The 22,939-nt window shown below is 39.3% G+C and overlaps 1 protein-coding gene across 16 annotated transcripts in view; it reads left to right on the top strand.

Annotated features, from left to right (window-relative positions):
• The window catches only part of WASHC3 (WASH complex subunit 3), a 130,629-nt gene that overhangs the window by 50,596 nt on the left and 57,094 nt on the right, over positions 1-22,939 (top strand). For 7 of the 16 annotated variants that reach the window (XR_014804199.1, XR_014804200.1, XR_014804201.1 and 4 more), the window contains exons 7-10: positions 10,326-10,421; positions 11,799-11,966; positions 12,794-12,996; positions 16,763-16,826. Coding sequence is in view for 3 of the 16 variants with exons in the window: in XM_084957378.1 (XP_084813504.1) it covers positions 10,326-10,357; positions 11,799-11,881 (115 nt within the window). In the remaining 13 variants the exon portion in view is untranslated. Of the gene's footprint in view, positions 1-2,506; positions 4,338-10,325; positions 10,581-11,798; positions 12,008-12,793; positions 12,997-16,762; positions 16,827-22,939 lie in introns of those variants that run through there. The other 9 variants (XR_014804202.1, XR_014804205.1, XR_014804207.1 and 6 more) reach the window with 4 other exon arrangements.

Consider the following 22,939-nt stretch of genomic DNA (forward strand, 5'->3'; position numbering starts at 1 on the left):
TGGTTTCCTTTGCTATGCAAAAGCTTGTCCCTTTGATTAGGTCCCACTGGTTTATTTTCGCTTTTATTTCCCTTGTCTTGGGAGACTGACCAGAGAAAACATTTGTAAGGCTGATGTCAGAGAATGTTTTGCCTATGTTCTCTTCTAAGAGTTTGATGGTGTCTTATCTTACGTTTAAGTCTTCAAGTCATTTTGAGTTTATTTTTGTGCACGGTGTGAAGGTGTGAAGAGTATGTAATTTTAAACCAAAATGGTTTACATGGTAAGGGAGAAGAGAGCCTGACTATTTTCCTAGAAAAATCACTATCACTGAATTTTATGAAGTCCATAAAACTGAAGAAATGCCTGATAATTACCAAATAAATGGTATTTACCTGCTACTTCTGAGTGATTATTTAATACCTTTAAAAAATCCAAGTTTTTGAAAATAATAGTGGTGCTTACATAACCAAGAATTACTTCTTTTAGCTTGTAAAAATTAGTAAAAAAAAAAAAGCCAAAAAGTAAAAAGGTATGTGAAAGAATACTATTGTTACCATCATACTCAAAAGAGTCTAAGGGGAAAGAAAATGGACAATGTTAAGGTTAATCTGTTTTAGTTTTGTGTTCAAAAATATAGAATATTGCTTTATAAATTATTTCAGTCAATGCTTAGATTTTCTTACCAGGAAAAGAAAAGTTTCTCCCTTTCCTCTTCTCTGCTTTCGTTTGTGTCCCATAACTAAGGTCACTAATATTACCTCATAATTACTACTTTTAGCCTCTGGACCTGTCTAGCAAGAGATGAAATTCATGCTGGTTAAGGCTCAGGCTAAGGCAGATTTTAGAAATGGTTTATTTGCTGGGGTCCAGATTCTGCCCTGCCACTTTCCAGCCATATGACCCTGGACAGATTGCCTCATCTCTGTGTGCATCAGTTTCCTTGTCAGTAAAGGGGAGATAGAGGGGTTCACCCTTTAAGAATTGTTCAGACTAAGTAAGAGAATGATGTAAGCCCTTAGCACAGCTCTGGACAAGCAGTAAATGTTCAGTAAATGTTAGTTGTGATTTATGAATGTTTTAATGGAAGAATATGTAGCAAGTTCTAAACAGTTGGATCTACCATGCTTTTGGATCACAACTTGTTTATAGTCCTGTAGTTGCCTGTATACCATTGTGTTTTCAACAAAGACATAGTTAACATACACAGAGTAACTGTCCTTTTGAATTTTCCCAGACTGAAAAAAAATCTGTATTTTAAATTTTGTAGTGAAGAAGAGATTCCTGAAATTGAAATTTGACTGGTCATACTCTTTTGTGTGTGTGTGTGTTTATTTTCCCTTTGGTGTTCACTGAGCATGTGGTCACACTCTTAAGATTAATAGGAGGGTGCAGATGGAAACTGATTGGGCTAAAGAAAGCAAGTTACTTTGCAGGCTTTAAACAGAACCAGTTCAGTTGGCCTTTGTCCTGGACATATCTATTGAAAAGATATTTATACCCTCCTCCCAGACTGTGGAATGACCATGATTATGGTTGCCAGAAATAAAAGTAACCACCTCAGCCTACTTATCACTGAGACAAGAGGAGATTTATTAGCATTAACCGAAAGAAAAGCAAGAAAACTTTAATTATATTCAAGTCATGTCTGATAGATTTTCCTGCCTTCTAAGGGAATTCCTTATCTGCCAGTGATCTTTGTCCACCCCTAGCTACAGAACAATATAATGGATTAAAGGTTGGGTTTTGGCTGGTTGAGAATAGAATTGATCTCAATTTCTCAACTGGACCATTCCAAAAATAGGTTTTTTACTTGTTCCATATTTTTGGTTCTTGCTGAGCTAGGATTCCACTCAGCATAATTACCAGTTCTCAACCACTAGCTGGCAGACTGGCTAGAGAGTATAGAACAGGAAAAATCAGTGTCAAAAAAATTGAGATTAGTCACTCTTGAAGCCCTGGATGTCAAGAGTAAGAGATAGTAAAAATATCAAAGAGGACGGGTTACAAGCATTTGTGGGAGTTCCCTGGTGGCCTAACAGTTAAAGATCTTTCATTGTCACTGTTGTGGCCCCAGTCAGTGCTCTGGCACAAGTTGGATCTTGGGCATAGCCAAAAAAAAAAAAAAAAGGCAGTTATGGTCTGTCAGTGTCTAGCAAGCGAGAGATAAAGAGCTGCTGGGAAGTAAAGAACCCTAAGATAAACAGCAGAAACCTCTTTTAACTAGGGCGGCTGGCTTTTTCTTTATGATATTAGACATTAATTTTTTCTTTGCCTGTGGGAATCTGCTTACCACAACAAAAGACAGGATATACCTGAGGATGTACCTGTCTTGATGTCCATTCAAAATAGAAAAGACCAGGAGTTCCCATCGTGGCTCAGTGGTTAATGAATCCAACTAGAAACCATGAGGTTGCAGGTTCGATCCCTGGCCTTGCTCAGTGGGTTAAGGATCCGGTGTTGCCGTGAGCTGTGGTGTAGGTCATAGATGCGGCTCAGATCCCGCGTTGCTGTGGCTTTGGTGTAGGCCAGTGGCTGCGGCTCTGATTAGATTTATTAGCATTAACCGAAAGAAAAGCAAGAAAACTTGCTTTTCCTAGCCTGGGAACCTCCATATGCCGCGGGAGCGGCCCAAGAAATGGCAAAAAGACAAAAAGACAAAAAAACAAAACAAAAAAAACAAAAACAAAAACAAAGAATGTATATTTTGAATAAATATAATGCTGAAATAAGTCTTTCTGGTCACTGTAATAGCAAAGTCAAACTTGTGTGTGTGTTTTTAACTCACCCAGGTGTCTTTATTTAGCCAATGAAATCCCACTTCAGGAATTTAGTGTTTTGCCCCTTCCTTCAGGCCACTTACTGCCTTTGCACAGAGCTCTGAGAAAAACACTAATTGGCAAGTGTCATGTGACATAACTTTACGTGTGCCATAGTTGATATTGAAAAGTGACTTGAATGATAACTATTGCACTCTCTCCCACTACTCAGCAGTATTTTTATTAACAGTGTTTTTTGGCACTTAATCTGCGTGAGATTCAACTGTTAAATTTAAATAAAGTGAAAAATATCTTTATTTATATATGTAAATAAATGTTTTTCCAAAGAATGTTTATAATGTTTGGTGTCCTAAAAAGTAGCTGTGGTTTTAAAAAACAAATACAAATATCTCTTTAATGAAAACAAATTAAACCAATGATATTTGTATTTTAGGACCCATTTCATGTTCAGAATCACAGAAACTAACTCAAACTAGCTTAAGCACAAAGGGACGTTATTGACTCACACATCTATGAAGTCTAAGTAGGACAGAATCAGGGATGCAGAAGCATGAGTGCTGGCTGGCTGGTCTTGTCCCTCATCTGGCACTTCATTCCTCCTTTACTCCTTGGCATAATAATCCACTTGTCTTCTGCTTCTGATGAGCTTCCTCCTTGAAAATAAGGAATCAACAAATAATATTTGCATTATATTTTATTTGACTTTAATGTTGCTAGTTTGACCAACCGAACAGAAAGAGAGCCCCTTCTTCATAGTCCATAGGTCATTTCTAAGGAAACATTCTGCTTGTCCCTGCCTGGGTTATGTACACTATCTTGAATTGATCTCTTTTCAGGGCAAGAGATTCTTATGACCTGCCTAGGCCTGGATTATGTGATTGAAACAAGGAAGGGTATAAGGAGGGGATGAGGGCAGTAGGAATCGTGGTTGATAGTCTTATTTGATTCACATAAATGGGAGAAAGGTGTCAGAAATAACATATGCACATGACATCTGGTATCCTAAAAAGTGCTGGTTTGTATATGGTTTATTCTTCTATCCTTTCTAAATTTTGGTTCAGTTTTAGTTGACATCAACTTAGTAACTTCTTTGAAAATACTTTTTAAAGAAATTAGACTTAGTAAAGAGTTTAAAAAGTTTTGCTTTCACTAAGACTTTTATTGATAGTCTTGAATATGTAAAATACAAATTATTCAAGTTATATAAATAGGCTTATTAAAATGTACCCGCCAACCTAGTGTTTTTTATTTATTTATTTATTTATTTATTTGTCTTTTTTTCCTTTTCTAGGGCCACTTGCTCCCACAGCATATGGAGTTCCCAGGCTAGGGGTCGGGTCAAATCAGAGCTGTAGCCGTCAGCCTACGCCAGAGCCACAGCAACACGGGATCCGAGCTGCGTCTGCAACCTACACCACAGCTCAGGGCAACGCCAGATCCTTAACCCACTGAGCAAGGCCAGGGATCGAACCCGCAATCTCATGTTTCCTAGTCTGATTCGTTAACCACTGCACCACGAGGGGAACTCCTAGTGTTTTTTATTATAACCACTACAGATTGAGATTTTTTAAAAAGACAGGATAAATCATGAATATACTTATGACTTTACATGTTTTTCTGCATTTTGCTGATGTACATCTTTTTTAGTGATTTACTTGTATGTTTAAAATACTGAGAGTAGGAGTTCCTGCTGTAGCACAGCAGGTTATTGTATCCCGTTGTCTCTGTGGCAACTTCAGTTGCTGCTGAGGTGCAGGTTCCATCCCCAGCCTGGCACAGTGGGTTAAGGATCTAGCACTGCTGCAGCTGTGGCATACGTCGCAGCAGTGGCCCGGAATTGGTCCCTGCACCAAGAACTTCCATATACCGTGGGTGCAGCCAAAGTAGCAACCTTTTAAAACATATCTTTAAAACTTCTTTCCATGAAAAAAACTTAAAAGGTTCATATATATACGATTAAACAATTCTGATCATGATATAAAAAGCCAAATTTCTGTTCCCCCTAAGAATGTAAATATCCAGTCTGCAAATGATGATATTGTTCTGACTTTTATTATTACATTGACTTTTTGTAAAGCTTTGTAACTTACAAAATGTTTTCATCTATATTGCCTCATTTAATTCTCATGATTTTTTTGAACTTTTTCCTTTTTTCTATACCAAAAGAACTCTAGTTGTATAGCTTTTGTTTTCCTAGCAATTCTAAATCAGAGTACCTTTAAATTTATTTTTAAATGAGTGGGCCTAGAGTTTCCATCGTGGCTCAGCTCCAATTCAACCCGTAGCCTGGGAACTTCCATATGCCATGGGTGTGGCTCAAATAAAATAAAATAAAATAAAACAAATGGGGCAAACAAAGTGTTGATGGGAATATGAAGAAGTTGGAACCCTTGTGCACTGTGAGTGGGAATATAAAATAATGTAACTGTTATGGAAAACAGTATGGCATTTCCTAAAAAAACTAAGCATATCATTACCATATGATCCAGCAATCCCACTTCTGGGTATATAATCAAAAGAAGTGAAAGCAGGGACTCAAATAGATATCTGTACATCCATGTTCATAGCAGCATTATTGACAATAGTTCAAAGATAGAAACAACCCAATACCTATCCAGAAGTGAATGGATAAACCAAATGACAAGCTTTTGCACAGCAAAGGATACCAAAAAGACAACTTACAGAATGGGAGAAAATAGTTTCAAATGATACAGTTGACAAGGGCCTAATCTCTAAAATATATAAACAACTTATACAATTCAACAGCAAAAAAGCCAACAACCCAATTGAAAAATGGGCAAAGGACCTGAATAGACATTTCTCCAAGAAAGATATACAGGTGGCCAACAAGCACTTGAAATAATGCTTGACATCACTGATTATTAGAGAAATGCAAATCAAAACTGCCATGAGATACCACCTCACACCCATCAGAATGGCCATCATTAAGAAGTCCACAAATAACAAATGCTGGAGAGGTTGTGGAGAAAAGGGAACCCTCCTGCACTGTTGGTGGGAATGTAAGCTGGTACAGCCACTACGGAAAACAGTATGGAGGCACCTTAGAAATCTATACATAGAACTACCATATGACCTAGCAATCCCACTCCTGGGCATATATCCGGACAAAACTCTCCTTAAAAAAGACACAGGCACCCACATGTTCATTGCAGCACTATTCACAATAGCCAAGACATGGAAACAACACAGATGTCCACTGATAGATGATTGGATCAGGAAGATGTGGTATGTATACACAATGGAATACTACTCAGCCATAAAAAAGAATAAAATAATGCCATTTGTAGCAACATGGATGGAACTAGAGACTCTCATCCTGAGTGAAATAAGTCAGAAAGAGAAAGACAAATACCATATGATATCACTTATATCTGGCATCTAATATATGGCACAAAGGAACCTTTCCACAGAAAAGAAAATGATGGACTTGGAGAATAGACTTGTGGTTGCCAAGGGCGAAGGGGAGGGAGTGGGAGAGACTGGGAGCTTGGGATAAATAGATGCAGAATATTGCCTTCGGGATAGATAAGCAATGGGATCCTGCTGTGTAGCACTGGGAACTCAGTCTAGTCACTTATGATGGAACATTTAATGTGAGAAAAAAGAATGTATACATGTAAGTGTACCTGGGTCACCATGCTGTACTGTAGAAAAAAATGTATATATAAATGATAAAAATTAATAATCGGAAGGTATAAGTTTGGGGAGGGGAGTACCTTAAAAAATAAAATAAAAGCATATACTCAAAAAAATGTAGTATGCGCATAAAATTAAAAAATAAATGACTGCCTAAGTGTTCATCAACAGATGAATGTATAAAGATGCAGTATATAGGAGTTCCCTTTGTGGCTCAGTGGTTAATGAACCTGACTAGGATCCATGATGTTGTGGGTTTGATCCTGGGCCTCACTCGGTGGGTTAAGGATCCAGCATTGCCATGATCTGTGGTGTAGGTTGCAGACGCAGCTCGGATCTGGCTGTGGCGTGGGCTGGCAGCTATAGCTCTGATTAGACCCCTAGCCTGGAACTTCCATATGCTGTAGGTGTGGCCCTAAAAAGCAAAACAAACCAAAAAAAAGGTATATATACCCAATGGAATACTACTCAGCTGTAAAAAAGAATGAAATTTTGCCATTTGGATGGACTTGGAGAGTATTATGCTAAGTGAAATAAATCAGGTAGAGAAAGACAGTGTATGATATAACTTATATGTGGAATCTGAAAAAACTAACACACTAGTGAATATAACAATAAAAAAAGCAGGCTTATAGGTATAGAGAAAAGCTAGTGGTTACCAGAGGGGGGAGAGAATGGGGAGGGACAATATATAGGGGTAAAAGATTAAGAGGTATAAACTGTTATGTACAACATAAATAAACTATAAGGATATATTGTACAGTACGGGGAATATAGCCAATATTTTATAATAATTACAAATGGATTTAACCTTTAACAATTGTGAACCACTGTGTTGTACACCTGTAACTTACATAACATTGTATAGCAACTATACTTCAGTTAAAAAAAGAAATGACTACTTAAGATTCCTAAACTTTGTTGTGTGATTTCAGTGAAAGCGTGCATTTCGTAACTCCTCCCTACCCTCCACCTGTTGTCCCTGCTAAGTGGCCTAATCTCATCTGCTGTTGTACCCCAAGTACTTTACTCCCTAGCTGCCCAGTGACTTCGGGGTCCCAAATGCAGTGTGCTGCACCATTCCCATTATTTTCTTTACTTAGAACGCTTTCATCCCCTCTTATTCCCACCTTTTCTGTTAATGGCAAATTCGTACGCATATCCCAACAGTCTTCACAAGCGTCTTCACCTCTCTGGAGCCTTCTGTGACCAATCCTAGTAAAGTGAATTACCTTTTCTTTTCAAACAAGCATACTTAGTACAGCTATATTTTTGCGTATCACATTGTATAACAATAATTTGTCTGAGTTCCTGTTGTAGCTCAGCGGTAATGGACCCAACCATTATCTATCATCATTATTATTAATATCATTATTATTATTGTTATTATTTTAGATAACATCTACTTAATGTAGATACTCTGTGCCATTATACTCTATATAATTCAGTATACTTTACATTTAGTAATTCGTCTTAATCATCACACAATCCATTCACTTGGGTACACAGTGATTAAAGAGTTTCCCTCAAAGCTGCTCAGCAGATATGTAGTGAGGCTAGGATTTGAACCCAAGCAGTCCAGCTCCAGAGTCTGGTCCTAGCTACTATGCTATAGCATCACATATATTAAAAAATTGTTACACACGTAAATTAATTTTGTAATTTCATTCCCTTCTAGACCTAAGCTGCTTTTATCCTTAAGTGGCAGTTACGTTAAGGGAGTTGTGTACATTGTTTTATTTGCTTGAGTTACCATAGATACTAATATAATTTTGATGTAGTATTCAAATTCCTTTTGGTAATGTTTTTCTTTTTAATAAAGCGAACACAGTAAGAAATCAACTGTAACAAAGGGAAGTTTACTGGGGACCGTGAGCCCAGTGTTTAGGCCCACCGCTTCTACAGTTCTTGCTTTTTTTTTTTTGCCTTTTATATTTATTTATTTATTTATTTATCTTTTTGTCATTTCTCAGGCTGCTTCCACAGCATATGGAGGTTCCAAGGCTAGGAGTCGAATCGGAGCTGTAGCCACTGGCCTATGCCACAGCCACAGCCATAGCCGCAGCAACGCGGGGATCCGAGCCATGTCTGCGACCTACACCACAGCTCACGGCAACGCCGGATCCCTAACCCACTGAGCAAGGCCAGGGATTGAACCCACAACCTCATGGTTCCTAGTTGGATTCGTTAACCACTGAGCCATGACAGGAACTCCTAGAGTTCTGGCTCCTGTGGCAGATGATGAAGTCTATGAAGTGTTAGTATTTTAGGCAGATGGAGCATCAGTCAAAACCTATAAACGCTGTACCCACCTTTAAACTTTTATGCATGTGAGTTCCTCATGGGCATAATCTAAAATTGTACAGCAGGAGTTCCCGTCGTGGCGCAGTGGTTAACGAATCCGACTAGAAACCATGAGGTTGCGGGTTCGGTCCCTGCCCTTGCTCAGTGGGTTAACGATCCGGCGTTGCCGTGAGCTGTGGTGTAGGTCACAGACGCGGCTCGGATCCTGCGTTGCTGTGGCTCTGGCATAGGCCGGTGGCTACAGCTCCGATTCAACTCCTAGCCTGGGAACCTCCATATGCCGCGGGAGCGGCCCAAGAAATAGCAACAACAACAACAACAACAACAACAAAAGACAAAAAGACAAAAAAATAAAAAAATAAAAAAAATTAAAAATAAAATTGTACAGCAGAAAAAATGAGTTTATGTTTGACCAATTGCAAGGGAGCAGCACTAGCATTTCTTCCATTTTGTAGCATGTGTATTAAAAAGATATATAACTCAGCCATAATTTTTAATAACTCAAAGTAAGTAGGAGACTATAATTTTCTTATTTTAGTAATAGTTATATTTATAACAAAGAAGAATTTTATCTGTTGGTGTTTTAAATCTTTAATAAGAATCAAGGAGCCTTCGGGAAAAATAAGTCTTGTGGCTTTTAACTGGGTAATGGTGTTTTTAAATCATTTTTACCTTTTAATTGGAGTGTTTATTCCATTTATATAAGTAAATTAAAATTTTATTTTAAACAAACAGGACAGGTATATTATTCTTACATTCTCTCTTGGATCCCCCCCAAAGTATATTTTATTTGCTTATTTACTTTCTTGCTAAGAATGCATAGGGGCTGAGTAATAGTACTGCCGTATTGATTAAATGATATACTGATAAACACTATGGAGCCTATCTAGTTGTCTATTTTAATGACACTATCAAAATTTCATTGGGTTTATTACAGCACATCTATACAAAGTTGGAGTTTAACCATTCTCATATATTTTCTTACTGTGCCTAGGGAATCTTCAAGACATTTTTACCAATTCATTCTTATTATAGTCTTTCTCTGATGATAAAACATAAGTGAAAACATTCCGCAGACATCAAGAACCTTCTTTGACCAGACACTCCTCTCTCACACAATTTCCATATTGCTTGTGTTTCTTAATCATTTTTGAACTTTCCATTTTTAAATTACTCCCCGAAGCCTCCCCGAACATGAACCTTTTCCTTTTCTTTCCATTTCTAGCTTTCCTTTCTCAGTACCTCCTGGACACTTGGAGGCTGTAAGGATTTAGCACTGGTCATGCTAGGCTCACCAGATCGCATCTCTGTCTGTAGTTGGGTCTCCATGGTAATGAGAAGCAGAAAGTGCTGAAGTAGCACACTGTGTAAGGACTGGCAAGGCAAAACAGCACCGTGGCCTATACAAGAATAGCACTGAATCCCCATGGTGCTGGAGAAACCAGTGAGAAGCATGCTGTGGTGGAGAGCGGGAGGCACTCAGTTAAGGACACAGACTTGGCAGATTTATTAGCAACAGTATTCTAGGATGAATCTAATTTACAGTTAGCGCTTTTTTTTTTTTTAACTGGAAAAGCCATTAAAATTTTTTTCCTTCTCTTTCAGGAGGCCAGATGCTCCAGTGCCTGATGGTGAAGGTGAAAAAAATACAGAAGAAAGTTCTGATAGCGAATCTTCTTTTAGTGACTAAGCTTGATTTTGGTAACAACTGCATATTCATGTATTGGTGCATATTTATATTCTATTAAAAGAAGAGCCTTAACTTTAACTCTTAGTCACAAAAACATCAAACGGCTACATATCCACCACCAAGCTTCTTCAATGTTAAAAAAATAAAATAAAATAAAGCATTTATAATAACCTGGCAGTATGTCTTATTACCAAAATAAAGGGCCTTAAACTGAAAAATAGAATAGCCTAAAAAAAGTACTAAGATGGAGTATTTCAAGGAAGAAGTAAGCTTCTAAAATGAAGTCAATATGAGTTTACTGATCAAAAATAGATTCAGTGCAAAAAAAGTGAATTTGGCCAAGTGAATTATTCAATTTTTGTGAATATTTTAGCATGAAAAGTATTATGTACCTTTGTATCTTAAGAGTTGTTAAATTTCTGGCAGAAAGTGATACTTGATTGAAATTTTCTTTGATGACTGGAAGCTTACATATCATATTTATCATGAGTCTGGGACTTTTTTGTCTTTTTAGGGCCACACCCACGGCATATGGAGGTTCCCAGGCTAGCGGTCCAGTTGGAGCAGTAGCTTCCGGCCTACACCACAGCCATAGAACGTGAGATTTGAGCTGTGTCTGTGACCTACAGCTCATGGCCAGATCCTTAACCCTTTGAGCAAGGCTAGGGATCAAACCTGTGTCCTCATGGATACCAGTCGGGTTCGTTAGCCGCTGAGCCATGAAGGGAACACTGTGAGTTTGGAACTTATTGGTGGTGTTTATTAGCATATAGAGCTCTTTACAACTTGGCCATTAGTTCATATACTGTCAAAGTCAGACGTTCTTATTATGCTTATCAGAGTGAGCTGATAGCAGAAGTTAACATGGGGATGTGATGTGGGGCAAAAGAGGTGTGTGCTGCTGTCTACCCTTTGCCTGTTCACAATTGTTAAGTCCCATGTTAAGTCCACCAAGTCTTCAAGGTGATGGCCAGTCACAGTCTATAAAAGGCTGCACGGAGGATCAGTGAGACAAGCTATAGTTCCTGTTATAAACTGAACCTAAGACCAAAATTCATATCCGTAATCCCCTTCCTCCACCATCATTTGAGACTTTCCTTGCCCTCTGTCAGAAATTCAGGTCTAGTTTGGTTGCATTGCAGAGAAACCCAGACCCTCATCTCTTCAGAGATCTGGGGCCTTGGTTACTTTGCCCCTTTTAGGCTCTGATGATCACATTTGTCTATTTGCTGTTCACATCAGGTATAGCAGCATCAAGAATCACCCAGTGCATTGCCTGGGTTTCAGACACATCTTGTTTCATTTGATAATTATAATCCTAGCTCCTCATGTTAACTAACATATTAACTCTTTTTTTTTTTTTTTTTTTTTGACCTGTTATCCCACAGACATGAGCAACCCAAGACCAGTTGGCAGCAGTAGCTTCAGTTCTGTGGAAACCGTATTCTACTTCCTGATAGAAATGTGTTAGCTTTTTCCTCTTCCCCTGTCTAGGAAACAGGACCTCCAATCCAGCAGAGCCTCTGGTGGTAGGGATGGGAAGCACAATTCTGCAAGTAGGTCACTGAGAATGGTGGTAAGAAAGGCCAATCCTATTTCTGTCCTCCTGACTCGTAGACCCAAGTATTCTAGCAGCTGGGGATCTGGCCTTTGGTATAGTGCATGTATCACATCCTAGAGAATAGCACCCTAACTCTACAGGCTGTAATCACTGAACTGGTATCTATATAAACCCTGTAATAGTCCATTTCATTGTTCTATTTGATTGACTGTTTCTGGATAATGCTGCATATGACAGGATCATGGATCCAGTAATTCATGTTGCTCTTTATTTGTTACAAAATTATCCCTTGATCTGAAGTAGTGTAATGCAGGATACCATGTTGGTAATAGGCATTCTGTAGACACTCAGATGGTAATAAGGATGACAGGGGTGCTGATGGAAGGGAAAACAAGCCTGGATTAAGAGTACAAATTAATTGCAGTAGAAAAGAATTGCTTCCTCCTTCAAGATGGAAGGAAATTATTATAACAACTTGCTCCCAAGTGGCTAATTTCTCTTTTGAAGGAGTGCTACAAACTCACTAGTCTCTGCTATTGACAGATTACATATTCAAAATGTCGTAGTTATAGCAGCCTTAGCGAGAGAAAGCCTAAGCAGTTGGGTCCATGCATAGCCCTTATCTCTGCCACCATGATTACTTCACTTGTGGGTGTGTGGTGTTAGCCTGGAGTGGTCAAGGGCAAGGCAGGCTGAAATCTGCTGAAGGAATCATCCTGTCCACCTAATCTTTGCCTTCTCAGGTGGGCTGTTATTGATACTCCATGACACAAAAATCTACACACTTTTCCATAATCAAAAGACTGTGTATCTTTAACTCAGGCCACGTCTTTCTCCATCAACATGGATGACCAAGTGCAGTGTGTGAAGCTATGTCCATCAGGAAGATTTTTCCCTCACTACTAATCCTTCCAGCCACCTCAGAGAGAGGATATAGTATGGAAGCCAGCCATTTTTGGCTCTCCCCAACATAGCAAGCTGGTGCCTCCATGAACAAGACCCACTTTTTCCTCCTCTGTCATCTGGTATGTTGATATTGCTGAAATAGCCTCACTTCTTCACTTCTCTCTGTCAACATGCCTTTTCCCATAAAATTGTCATTGCTTTCCCACTCTACATGGAGCATTCTGCCTCCCCTTTGGACCCTGAACCTGTAGCCATGTGATTTTCTTTGGGTCAATAGAATGTTAGCAAATGCTATCTGAGCAGAAGCTTGAAAAACACTTGGATGATTTGGTCTTGCCTTCTCTTGTCCCTCCACCACTGACACAGAAAAACATGACTAGGATGGAATGATGGAAAAGGAGAGATGTGTGGAGCAAAGCTAGGTTGTCCTAGTCACATAGCAGCCAACCCCAAGGTGTGAGCAAACCCAGCTGAGATCAGAAAATCTGCCTAGCCAATTCCCAGCTGGCCCTAGCTGCCTGAAAAATAAATGCTAATAGTTGAATCACAAAGTTTGTGGGTTGTTTATCATATAGCATTATTGTAGCAATAAATACTGATACGCTGACCATAGGGGATTCCCCATATCACAGGGGTAGGTTGAAGTAGGTGCAGTCGTGCAAGAGGGGTATATGATAGGGAGTTCAAGCTGCTTGTCCATGTAACTTATGTGTGCCCTTTGGACTTGCTCAGGCTTGATCCCAAATGCATCATTTCCATCAAATAATGGATTGTTACTCTTACCATCTGACCTTATGATTTGGTGAACCTGATAACACCTAGCTCATGACAGGCAACTCTATTTAATTACTTGATGTCATATAGGAGCAGATTCTCGATTTCTTTTGGGCACAGAGGCCTGCCAAGGGTTGCTTTTCAAACTGAGAAGGCATGCCCTAGTCCCAGAACCTAAGCATCATCTGTTGACTGTTAATCTTCTGTAAGAGCTTGCCAGAGATGCTATCCAGTGTTCTACCACAGATACGTATAGCATCAGTGGATAATCAGTTATACAATCTGAGAAGAAGGGCAGCATGCATCACAGGCTGACCCTGCAGCAGAGTATTCTCCTGCTCTGGGCCCCACTTGAAACTGGCAGTCTTCCAACTCTGCCCATAAATGGGTGTGTGCAGCATTTAGCTTCAAAAATCAACATCCCTAACATGCTGTCCCTCTTTCCTAATGGTAGAGGGGCATATTCAATAACTTGTCCTTAACTTGGAAGGCATGTCCCAACACCCTCCCGACCATTGGACCTCTAAAATCTGCAGGGCTCTGAACTTCCATCCCCTGGCTTACGTGTGTCTTATAGAGCACCAAGCGTGCTTTATGCTCCCCCTTCACCAGGTCTGATGAGCCTGATTACAGTATAGAGGACCAGCATGAAGTTCTGTGGAGTAACAAGATGAACAAGATCCCTGCAGACTACACTGTGGGAGATAGAGGAGGAGAGTGAACATAGTCCTGTGACAATAGGCTAACATGCATCATGCTTTCCATATAAACGCTTTTGATGTTCTTAATGATTGCCAGATCAGCAGCCACATACTGTGCCTGAGTTTGCATTGATATGTTCCAGGAAAAGTACTATATCTGGCACGTCAGCGATGATTGGTTCTACCGCTTGATGAAGTTTATGGTAGCCCATTGTTTTCCACCATGGTGTGGATATGGTTTTAGCAGGGGCCGTATAGGTGAATGCAGAGGGTACCACTTTGAAGTCTTTGAAGGCGGTGCTAGTCTCTGCAGCTCTACTCAGAATGCAATATCGTTTTTGGTTTACTCTTTTGGCTGAGGCGGAGGGGTGCAATTTTAGGGATTTCTTCTTGATCCTCCCTATCATAAAGGATTTTATTCCATGGAGCAGGGAACCAATGTGAAACTGTTAAGAAGATCCCAAATATGCACTTAGAGACTAGGGAAATAGCCACAGGGATCCATCTGGACCAACGGATCCTACTGCAAGATGAGTGGAACCAGACTTCATTTATTAACTGGCATCCATAAGCTATCTCAGTGAGGGACAACAATGACACTTTAGATCCTTGATATCAAGTCAGTTCAGCCCTCTTATCCAGCTCCCTTTGAAGGGATTGCATTTGTGCAGTTACTTTGATAAGTAGCTTATCATACTTTAGAGAAAGGCTGGGCAGATATTTATTCTATATACTTGCAGTGGCATAGAGAGCATTCTTCAAAAGGCATTGGCCTTCTTTTCAATCAGTGGACATGAAATAACAGTTATAGAATAACAGTTTTCCATTACAGCAGTTGACATTGACTTTCTGCTCACTGGCTCTTGCTTTTTGGGGTTTTACAAGTAAAGCTATATGCTAGTCTCTTGCCCTCTACGTTGAACATGAGGTATACTGTGCTTCTTGCACACCAAGGAGCCTTGGTTGCCACTTCAGCCTTACTGCCACTTTGTCAGTGATGGTTGGAATACCACTACCTCCTCCTTGCCATTATAGATTCTGTTATCTCAGTTAATACAAGAGAGTCCAATTCTGTGGCATCATTTCCTACTATGAATTCTGACATAATTAATTTTCTCAGGAGTATTGTTGTCACTCTCAGTAGTATAGTGTTTATTGCCTTAGGAAAGAGAGTTCTTGGAGTTCCTGCTATGGCCCGGCAGGTTAAAGATCTGGCATTGTCTCTACAGTGGCTTGGGTCCCTGCTGAGATGTGGGTTCAGTCAGTGGCCCAGTGCTGCAGTTGTGGCGCAGGTCACAGGTGTGGCTCAAATTTGATCCCTAGCCCAGGAACTTCCACATACCAGGACTGGAGGGAAAAAAAAAGAGAGAGAGTGTGCGTGTGTGTTCGTGTGTTCTCTGGACTTTTCCTGGAAAAAGAGTAGGTTGGTTATCCTTGACACATGACGTAAGTCCATTCTAACATCCCCACCTCTCTAGCCACTGACCTCTTCAACACTTTGACAGGGCAATTCCAGCATCTCTTTCTCATTTAGTAGTGGCCATTATCATGAGCAAGTTTCAAGAAGCCATCCCAACAGCCTGTTAACAACATGTGTCCTTGCTAGGATGTTAAATCTGAGTCATGAAAGAGTGCTCCCCTGTCAATAAACTCCTCTGTCCAGTCTTGTATTCTGCCACTCTGGGCCAGCACATGCAATACCCGTTCCCACACATATTCTCTAAATTCCTGTCAGTAATTATTAGCCAGTTCCTAAAATTCTTTCAGTAAAAGCTTTTTCTTCCCAAATTAAGGTCTATATTTTCTCTCTCAGCTAAAATTTGGCAATAGCTATTCTTCTCATGGCAATGGGAGGAAGTTAGACCTTAAGGTAGTAAGAGTCATCTTAGAAGGTATCTACTTCAGGTGAACACTGCATGGTCTCCAGGTAAGGAGAAGCTGCTCTCCTTTGTGAGGGAAAAAGAGCTGCTTGGCTGACTTGAGAGTTCGGAGAAAACCAAGGGTTCAAGCTCCTCAGGCACATCCACTCAAATTTTCTCATCCCGATTTTTAGTCCCTCTTCCTTGATATCAGGGCTGTGTCGTTAGCAAAGGAGGCTTGTGGACACTGCCTGTTTTATCTCCTTCGTAGTTCTGCCACCCTTACTATTCCACTCTGAGTCTGCTTTTCACTCCAGCAGTCCTATGGCTAAGGAGATAATGGTTGGTTTCTTTAAACACTGCCAAGGTGGACTTTTGGCTTTCAGTGTACCCTAAGATGAGAGTTGGCTGATCTGAGTCTGTTACTTCCCTTTTTTCAAAGCTTCCAAGGAAGATAACAAATGCTAAGCCATTTCACAGTCCTTTGGCCCCAGACCATTCTGGTGACAGAGCTACTTGGTAACCATTTCTCTTATCCCATTCCATCACAGGTGAGATTCCTAGGAATTGTGATCACGCCAGGGATTACCACCATCCTGCTTATCATAGCAATAGGTAAGTCACCTCAATTTCAGAATCTCATCCTAAGAATCTACTTTCAAGGGTCACTCATTACCAAAGTCCTATGTTACATTCCTCCTAAAACAAACCCTGAAACAATCATTTGGATGTAAGTAGCCGATTTGTGAATGAATCCCAGGAAGCAGGAGTGAGAGCAGGAAGAATGAGATAGGAAAGAAAATACAATGCAAGGGTGTACTATCAAGATTTCCATTGTGAGTGCTTGGAACTTGATTCCAGGATCAGCACCCTTTTTAGAAATGAGCAGGTGCTTCCCAGAATTGTCCCTTAGAAGGACTAGAGGCTGGATCATGGTCCACTGGCCCTGGACCCGTTGGTTAAGGACATTTCTCCTCTGCACCTTGGGGATATACTTGCATATAGGCCTCAGAGGTTCCCATGGCCTAGAAAGGACACTTTGTCAGAAAGTGGAGAGATGGGACATTCATTTGAAGTGCGTTGTTGTCACTAAAAAGCGAGGCAGAGATTGAGTTGAACAGGCTACCACAGCTATGGCTGAAATCTGTGGTGGACTGGGGAGAAATGCTGCAGGTACTACTAGAAGCATTGGCTACAGACAGTGCTGTTGCTAAAACACCAAACTGACCCGAACTTACCTTAATTTAAAATGTTTAGGCATTCCCTTGAGGTGTAGTGGGTTAAGGATCCAGCATTGTCACTGCAGTGGCTTGGGTTTCTGCTGTGGCACAGGTTCGATCCCTGGCCCAGGAACTTCCACATGCTGCAGACACAGCCAAAAAAAAAAAAGTATAATTTTCTTCTTGGATATAAAGACAAATTGGATGGTAAGCCACACTCAAGATTTCCAGAGCTTTTTCATTAAAATTTTTAGTTTTAAAAATCTTCCAAGAATGAGCAAAGAATAAACAATGACTAAATCTATATCTTTATAGTCCGTTGTATTATAATGTAATTTGTAAATGTTTCTTTTTACACATACCCTACAGTGAAACTTTTATAGCTGAACCAGATCATGGCTCCTGTTAAAGAATAAATTGTGTCCATGTGGCCATGAAGAGGGCCCAGTCAGTGTAACATTGAGTAAAACTGTTTTGTTTCTGATCAAGCTCGTCCCTAAAAAACAAGCGTGATTTCCAGGATTAGCGAAGAATTTAAACTCCCACAATTTAATCCTGTACTTTAAACAGCTGCTGCCATGGTGCCAAGGTGTCTTTTCAAAAACATGCAATGTTTATAGCAGCTTCATTCATAATTGCCCAAACTAGAAGCAACCAAGTTGTCTTTGTTAGTAAGATTGATAAACAAAAGTACTGACGCTAAAGTGTCACTCTGACTTGGACTTCAGATAGATAGCTTTAAATAAAACATTTATCTTCCTTTGGAACATGGAGTGTAAAGATTTTATTTGTGACTCCATTTCTTCTCTTTCCCCAAACAATATTACCTTCAATTGGCAGCTTACAAGGAAGTAAATTGGGAAAAAAAAAATCATTTTATAATATCTACAAATTATTTACTGGGCATCTATGTTTAGGTTGATTAACTAAACACCTTAAAAGTAAACACTTTGTTTCATAGTTAACAAATATTTTTTCATAGTTCTAAGTATTGGAGTAATAACATTTTTAAAGTCTAAGAAGAAATCTTAGTAAATGTCTAGTCTACTTGCCTCATTTTTACCAGTGAATAAATTGAAGCCCAGAGGAGTTAAATGATTCCCCTGAGAAATGTAAGAAAGAAAAGAGGTTTATTTATATAAACAAAAATGTGTAATCTATTGGCAATAGTCATATCTTAAATATTAATACTTTTAATTATCCATACAAAAGCAAAATACTTAAAAGGTCAGTAATCTTATTAAAATTTAAATTGTAATCTGCAAAGTAGGGTTGTGAAAAAAATTTTATACTTCTCTTAAAAATATTCTAACAACAGCATCTCGTTTTTTCACTTATATTAAAATATGTGACCCTGTAGCAATCAAGTAAAGCTACTTCTGCATTTTCTTAGGGACAGCTTAATCATACTGGTTCATGCATTGCTACACTGTCATTCTTATTTTCCAAATCAAACCTTAGAAAATTTGCAGAACCTAGAAGCAGCATTTAATGGCCTGTGTAAATACAGAGTACCTAGAGAGCAAAATAAAAGGCCCCCAAGGGCAAAATCTATGACAGAATTCCGTGAAAGATACAAACTATCAAAAATTACTCCAGGAAGTTCCTATTGTGGTGCAGCAGAAACGAATCTGACTAGTATCCATGAGGATTCGGGTTCCATCCCTGACCTTGCTCAGTAGGTCCAGGATTCAGCATTGCTGTGAGCTGTGGTGTAGGTAACAGACACAGCTTGGATCCCAGCTTGCTGTGGCTCTGGTGTAGGCCGGCAGCTGTAGCTCTGATTAGACACCTAACCTGGGAACTTGCATATGCTGCAGGTGTGGCCATAAAAAAGCACACACACACACACACACACACACACACACACACAATAACTACAAAAGAAATAAATCATCTGAACAGCCTTTTATTTACAAAAGAAATTGAATGTATAGTTAAAAACATTCCCATAAAGAAAACTAGACCCCCAAACATGGATTCATCAGTGCAAACATTTCAGAAAGAATACCAATTGTACACTCTCTTCCAGAACATTGAAAAGAGAAAACTACTTAAGTAATTTTATGAGAACAACATTAATAGGATACCAAAAGCAGACAGATGTTACAATAAAAGAAAATGATAAACTGATATCCTTTCTGAAAACAGAAGTAAGTATTCTTTAAAAAGTCTTAGCAAATTGAATCTGATATCTTAGAAAATATACAGATGTCCAATAAAAATATGAAAAATTGCTCATAATCATATGATTAGGGAATTGCAAATGAAACAACAGTAAAATTATACCACATATTTATTAGAAAGACTAAAATCCAAAGTACTGCTAATACTAAATGCTGGGAGGGATGCAGAGCACCAGTAACACCCTCATTCATTGCTGATGAGAACACAAAATAGTACAACCTTTGAAAAACAGTTTGACAGTCTCTTACAAAGGTAAGCATCGTTTTACCATATAGCAATCATGTTCCTAGATATCTACCCATGAATGTTTATAGCAGCTTTATTCACACTTCCCCAAACTAGAAGTCACCAAGGTGTCTTTCCATAGGCAAATGAATGAACAAACTCGAATATATTCATATAATGGAATACTGTTTGGTGATGAAGAGAAATGAGTTACCAAACCATGGAAAGCCACAGAGGAACCTTAAACGCATATTGCTAAGGGAATGCAGCCGGTCTGGAAAGGTTACATGTAGTATGATCTCAACTATGTGACATTTTGGAGAAGGCAAAATTATAGCAGTAGTAAAAGATGATTGGTTGTCAGGATGTGAGGGGAGGAGGGGAGGATTGAATAGGTGAAGCATTCTTAGGGTAATGAAACTATTCTGTATGAAACTGTGAATAACATGCCGTTATTCATTTGTCAAAACCCATAGAACTAAACAACACAGAGTGAACATTAATATAAACTATGGACTAGGAAATGATAATGTATCAATATTGGTTCATTAATGGTAACCAAAAATTGTTTTGTTAATTATAACAAATGAATCACCCTAGTGCAAGATATTAACAGTAGGGGAAACCAAAGTCGGGTGAGGGAGGGGTTGTGAAGTGGTGTGGCGTGTGTGTCTGTGATCTCTATACCATTTGCTCAATTATTCTGTAAATGTAAAACTATACTTTAAAAAAAAATCTATTTTTAAGAACAATTAGGGAATTCTCATTGTGGCTCAGTGGTAACAAACCTGACTAGTATCCATGAGGACACAGGTTCAATACTTGATCTTGCTCAGTGGGTCAAGGATCCAGCGTTGCTGTGAGCTGTGGTGTAGGTTGCAGACTCGGCTTGGATCTGGTGTGGCTGTGGCTGTGGCTGTGGCTGTGGCCGGCAGCTGCAGCAGGGATTTGACCTCTAGTCTGGGAACTTCCATTTTCTCTGGTGTGGCCCTAAAAAGCAAAACAAACAACAAAAACCACAATTAATATATCACGTCAAAGTGGAATTTATCTCAGGAATGCAAAGTTGGATTAAAACCCAAAAATCAATGTAATTTATCTTATTAACAAACCAAAAGAAAACCCGTATGATTATCTCAACAGAAAGCACATTTGACAAAATTCAATGCCCATTACTGATACAAATTCTCAACAAATTAAGGTAGAAATGAACTTCCTCAACCTGATAAAAAGTGTCTATAAAAACTCTACATTTTGGAGTTCCTGTTGTGGCTCAGCAGAAGCGAATTTTGACTAGCATTCATGAACACAGGTTCGATCCCCAGCCTTACTCAGTAGATTAAGGATCCAGCGTTGCTGTGAGCTGTGGTGTAGGTCACAGATGAGGCTTGGATCTGACATTGCTGTGGCTGTGGTGTAGGCCAGCAGCTGCAGTTCCGATTAGACCCCTAGCCTAGGAACTTCCATACGCCACTTAATTAGAACATGAGTTCCTGAGAATTCAGCTTGCACCTAGAGCAGAGCCTGGCACACAGTAGGCATTGAGCAACTCTTCTTTTTTTAATGAATGAAATCCTGTTTCCTCCCAATATTGTTCTCAATGAACTTTTCTCCTTTTAATTCTAACCACTTTCCTCTTATGCCAAGAACATTTCTCTCCTCTGAAATATTGTCTTTTTCTGTATTCATCTTGGTATGTTAACATGCATCCATATCATTTCTAAAATGTTTAGGAAAAAACAAAAGATCCTAAGAGAGAATCTACATAAACTGTAGTTGCCTCTAGTTAATACCTAGTCTAATCAGTTGTATACCCATCAAAGTGGTGATCTAATCCAGTGCCCTAAATTTTCCTCAGAGGAAATGCTTCATATGCTTCATCTGCCAAAATAATTTAGTCTGGCCCTGGTCTAGCTCTGTAATTTATGCCCTAAAGACTAGAAAAGTGCTAAAATATGGCTAGTATTGACACATTTACTCTGTTATTTCCAGGCTACCAGGCTAAGTGCTAAAAAAAAAAAAAAAAAAAAAAAAAAATGTTCCAAGTGAAATCATCTCCTAAATCAGATCCTCTTTTAGAAAGATAAAGCAGAAGTTCCCATTGTGGCTCAGTGGGTTAAGAATCCAACTAGGGAGTTCCTGTTTGGGTGCAGCAGGAATGAATCCGACTGTTATCCATGAGGATGCGGGTGGGATGCCTGGCCTTGCTCAGTGGGTCGGGTCTGGTGTTGCCTTGAGCTGTGGTGTAGGTCACAGATGTAGCTCAGATCCGGAGTTGCTGTGCCTGTGGCTGTGGTCATGGCTGTGGCTGACAGCTGCAGCTCTGATTCGATCTCTCGCCTGGGAACTTCCATATGCCACAGGTATGGCCCTAAAAAGCAAAAAAAAAAAAAGAAAAGAAAAATTCAGTTTAAAGCTAATAACTGTATTAGGACATAGTGGGCACTTACATCTTTACAGCTGGTCTTTGATCCCTATTAGCATGTTTGTCCTTTTGAAAAGTAGAGTGACATGACAAGAGTGGAGCTACATATATCATTCCAGCAGAAATCAGATGTGGAATTAAATGAAAATACTTTTTGAAGTGAAAATAATCTTTTTAGTAACATATTCTTCTCAAATGAAAATGGAATGTGCTGTAGGTTAAGAGTGCCTCCTGACAAGCCACAGCGTAAGTAGCTTATTACTGCTGCTTTAAAGGGAGCATATCCCAATTTACTGCCCTTTTCCATATCCATTTTTCACTCTGGAATAATGAATCTGGATCCTTTAAGTCCTAGAAGAAATTGGCACCACTTAAGCAACTTTGCTGATGGTCCCCAGACTCCGAAGGCTTATCACTAGCATGATAGATTAGGCCTGGAAGAATGGTACATTTGAAAAGGCTTTGGATATTTCTTTTCAGATTTTGATGGGAAGGACAATTGGGTTTGTTTATTTAGAAAAAAGTATTTCTCCTATACACTGGCCACATAATATATATATACATATAATATAATATATTTCTAGAACTGCGTGTCTCTCTTCAGACTTCTCCCTTTAGACATTTGAAACTGAATGGGGAAAAAAAAGGTGATCTTTTAGAGTTTCTTTCCT

Source organism: Sus scrofa, chromosome 5, assembly GCF_054392235.1.
Source record: "Sus scrofa isolate SSC_HxYL_T2T_F1_AM1 chromosome 5, Sscrofa_HxYL_maternal_Yorkshire_Landrace_v2.0, whole genome shotgun sequence".
Lineage (NCBI taxonomy): Eukaryota > Metazoa > Chordata > Mammalia > Artiodactyla > Suidae > Sus > Sus scrofa.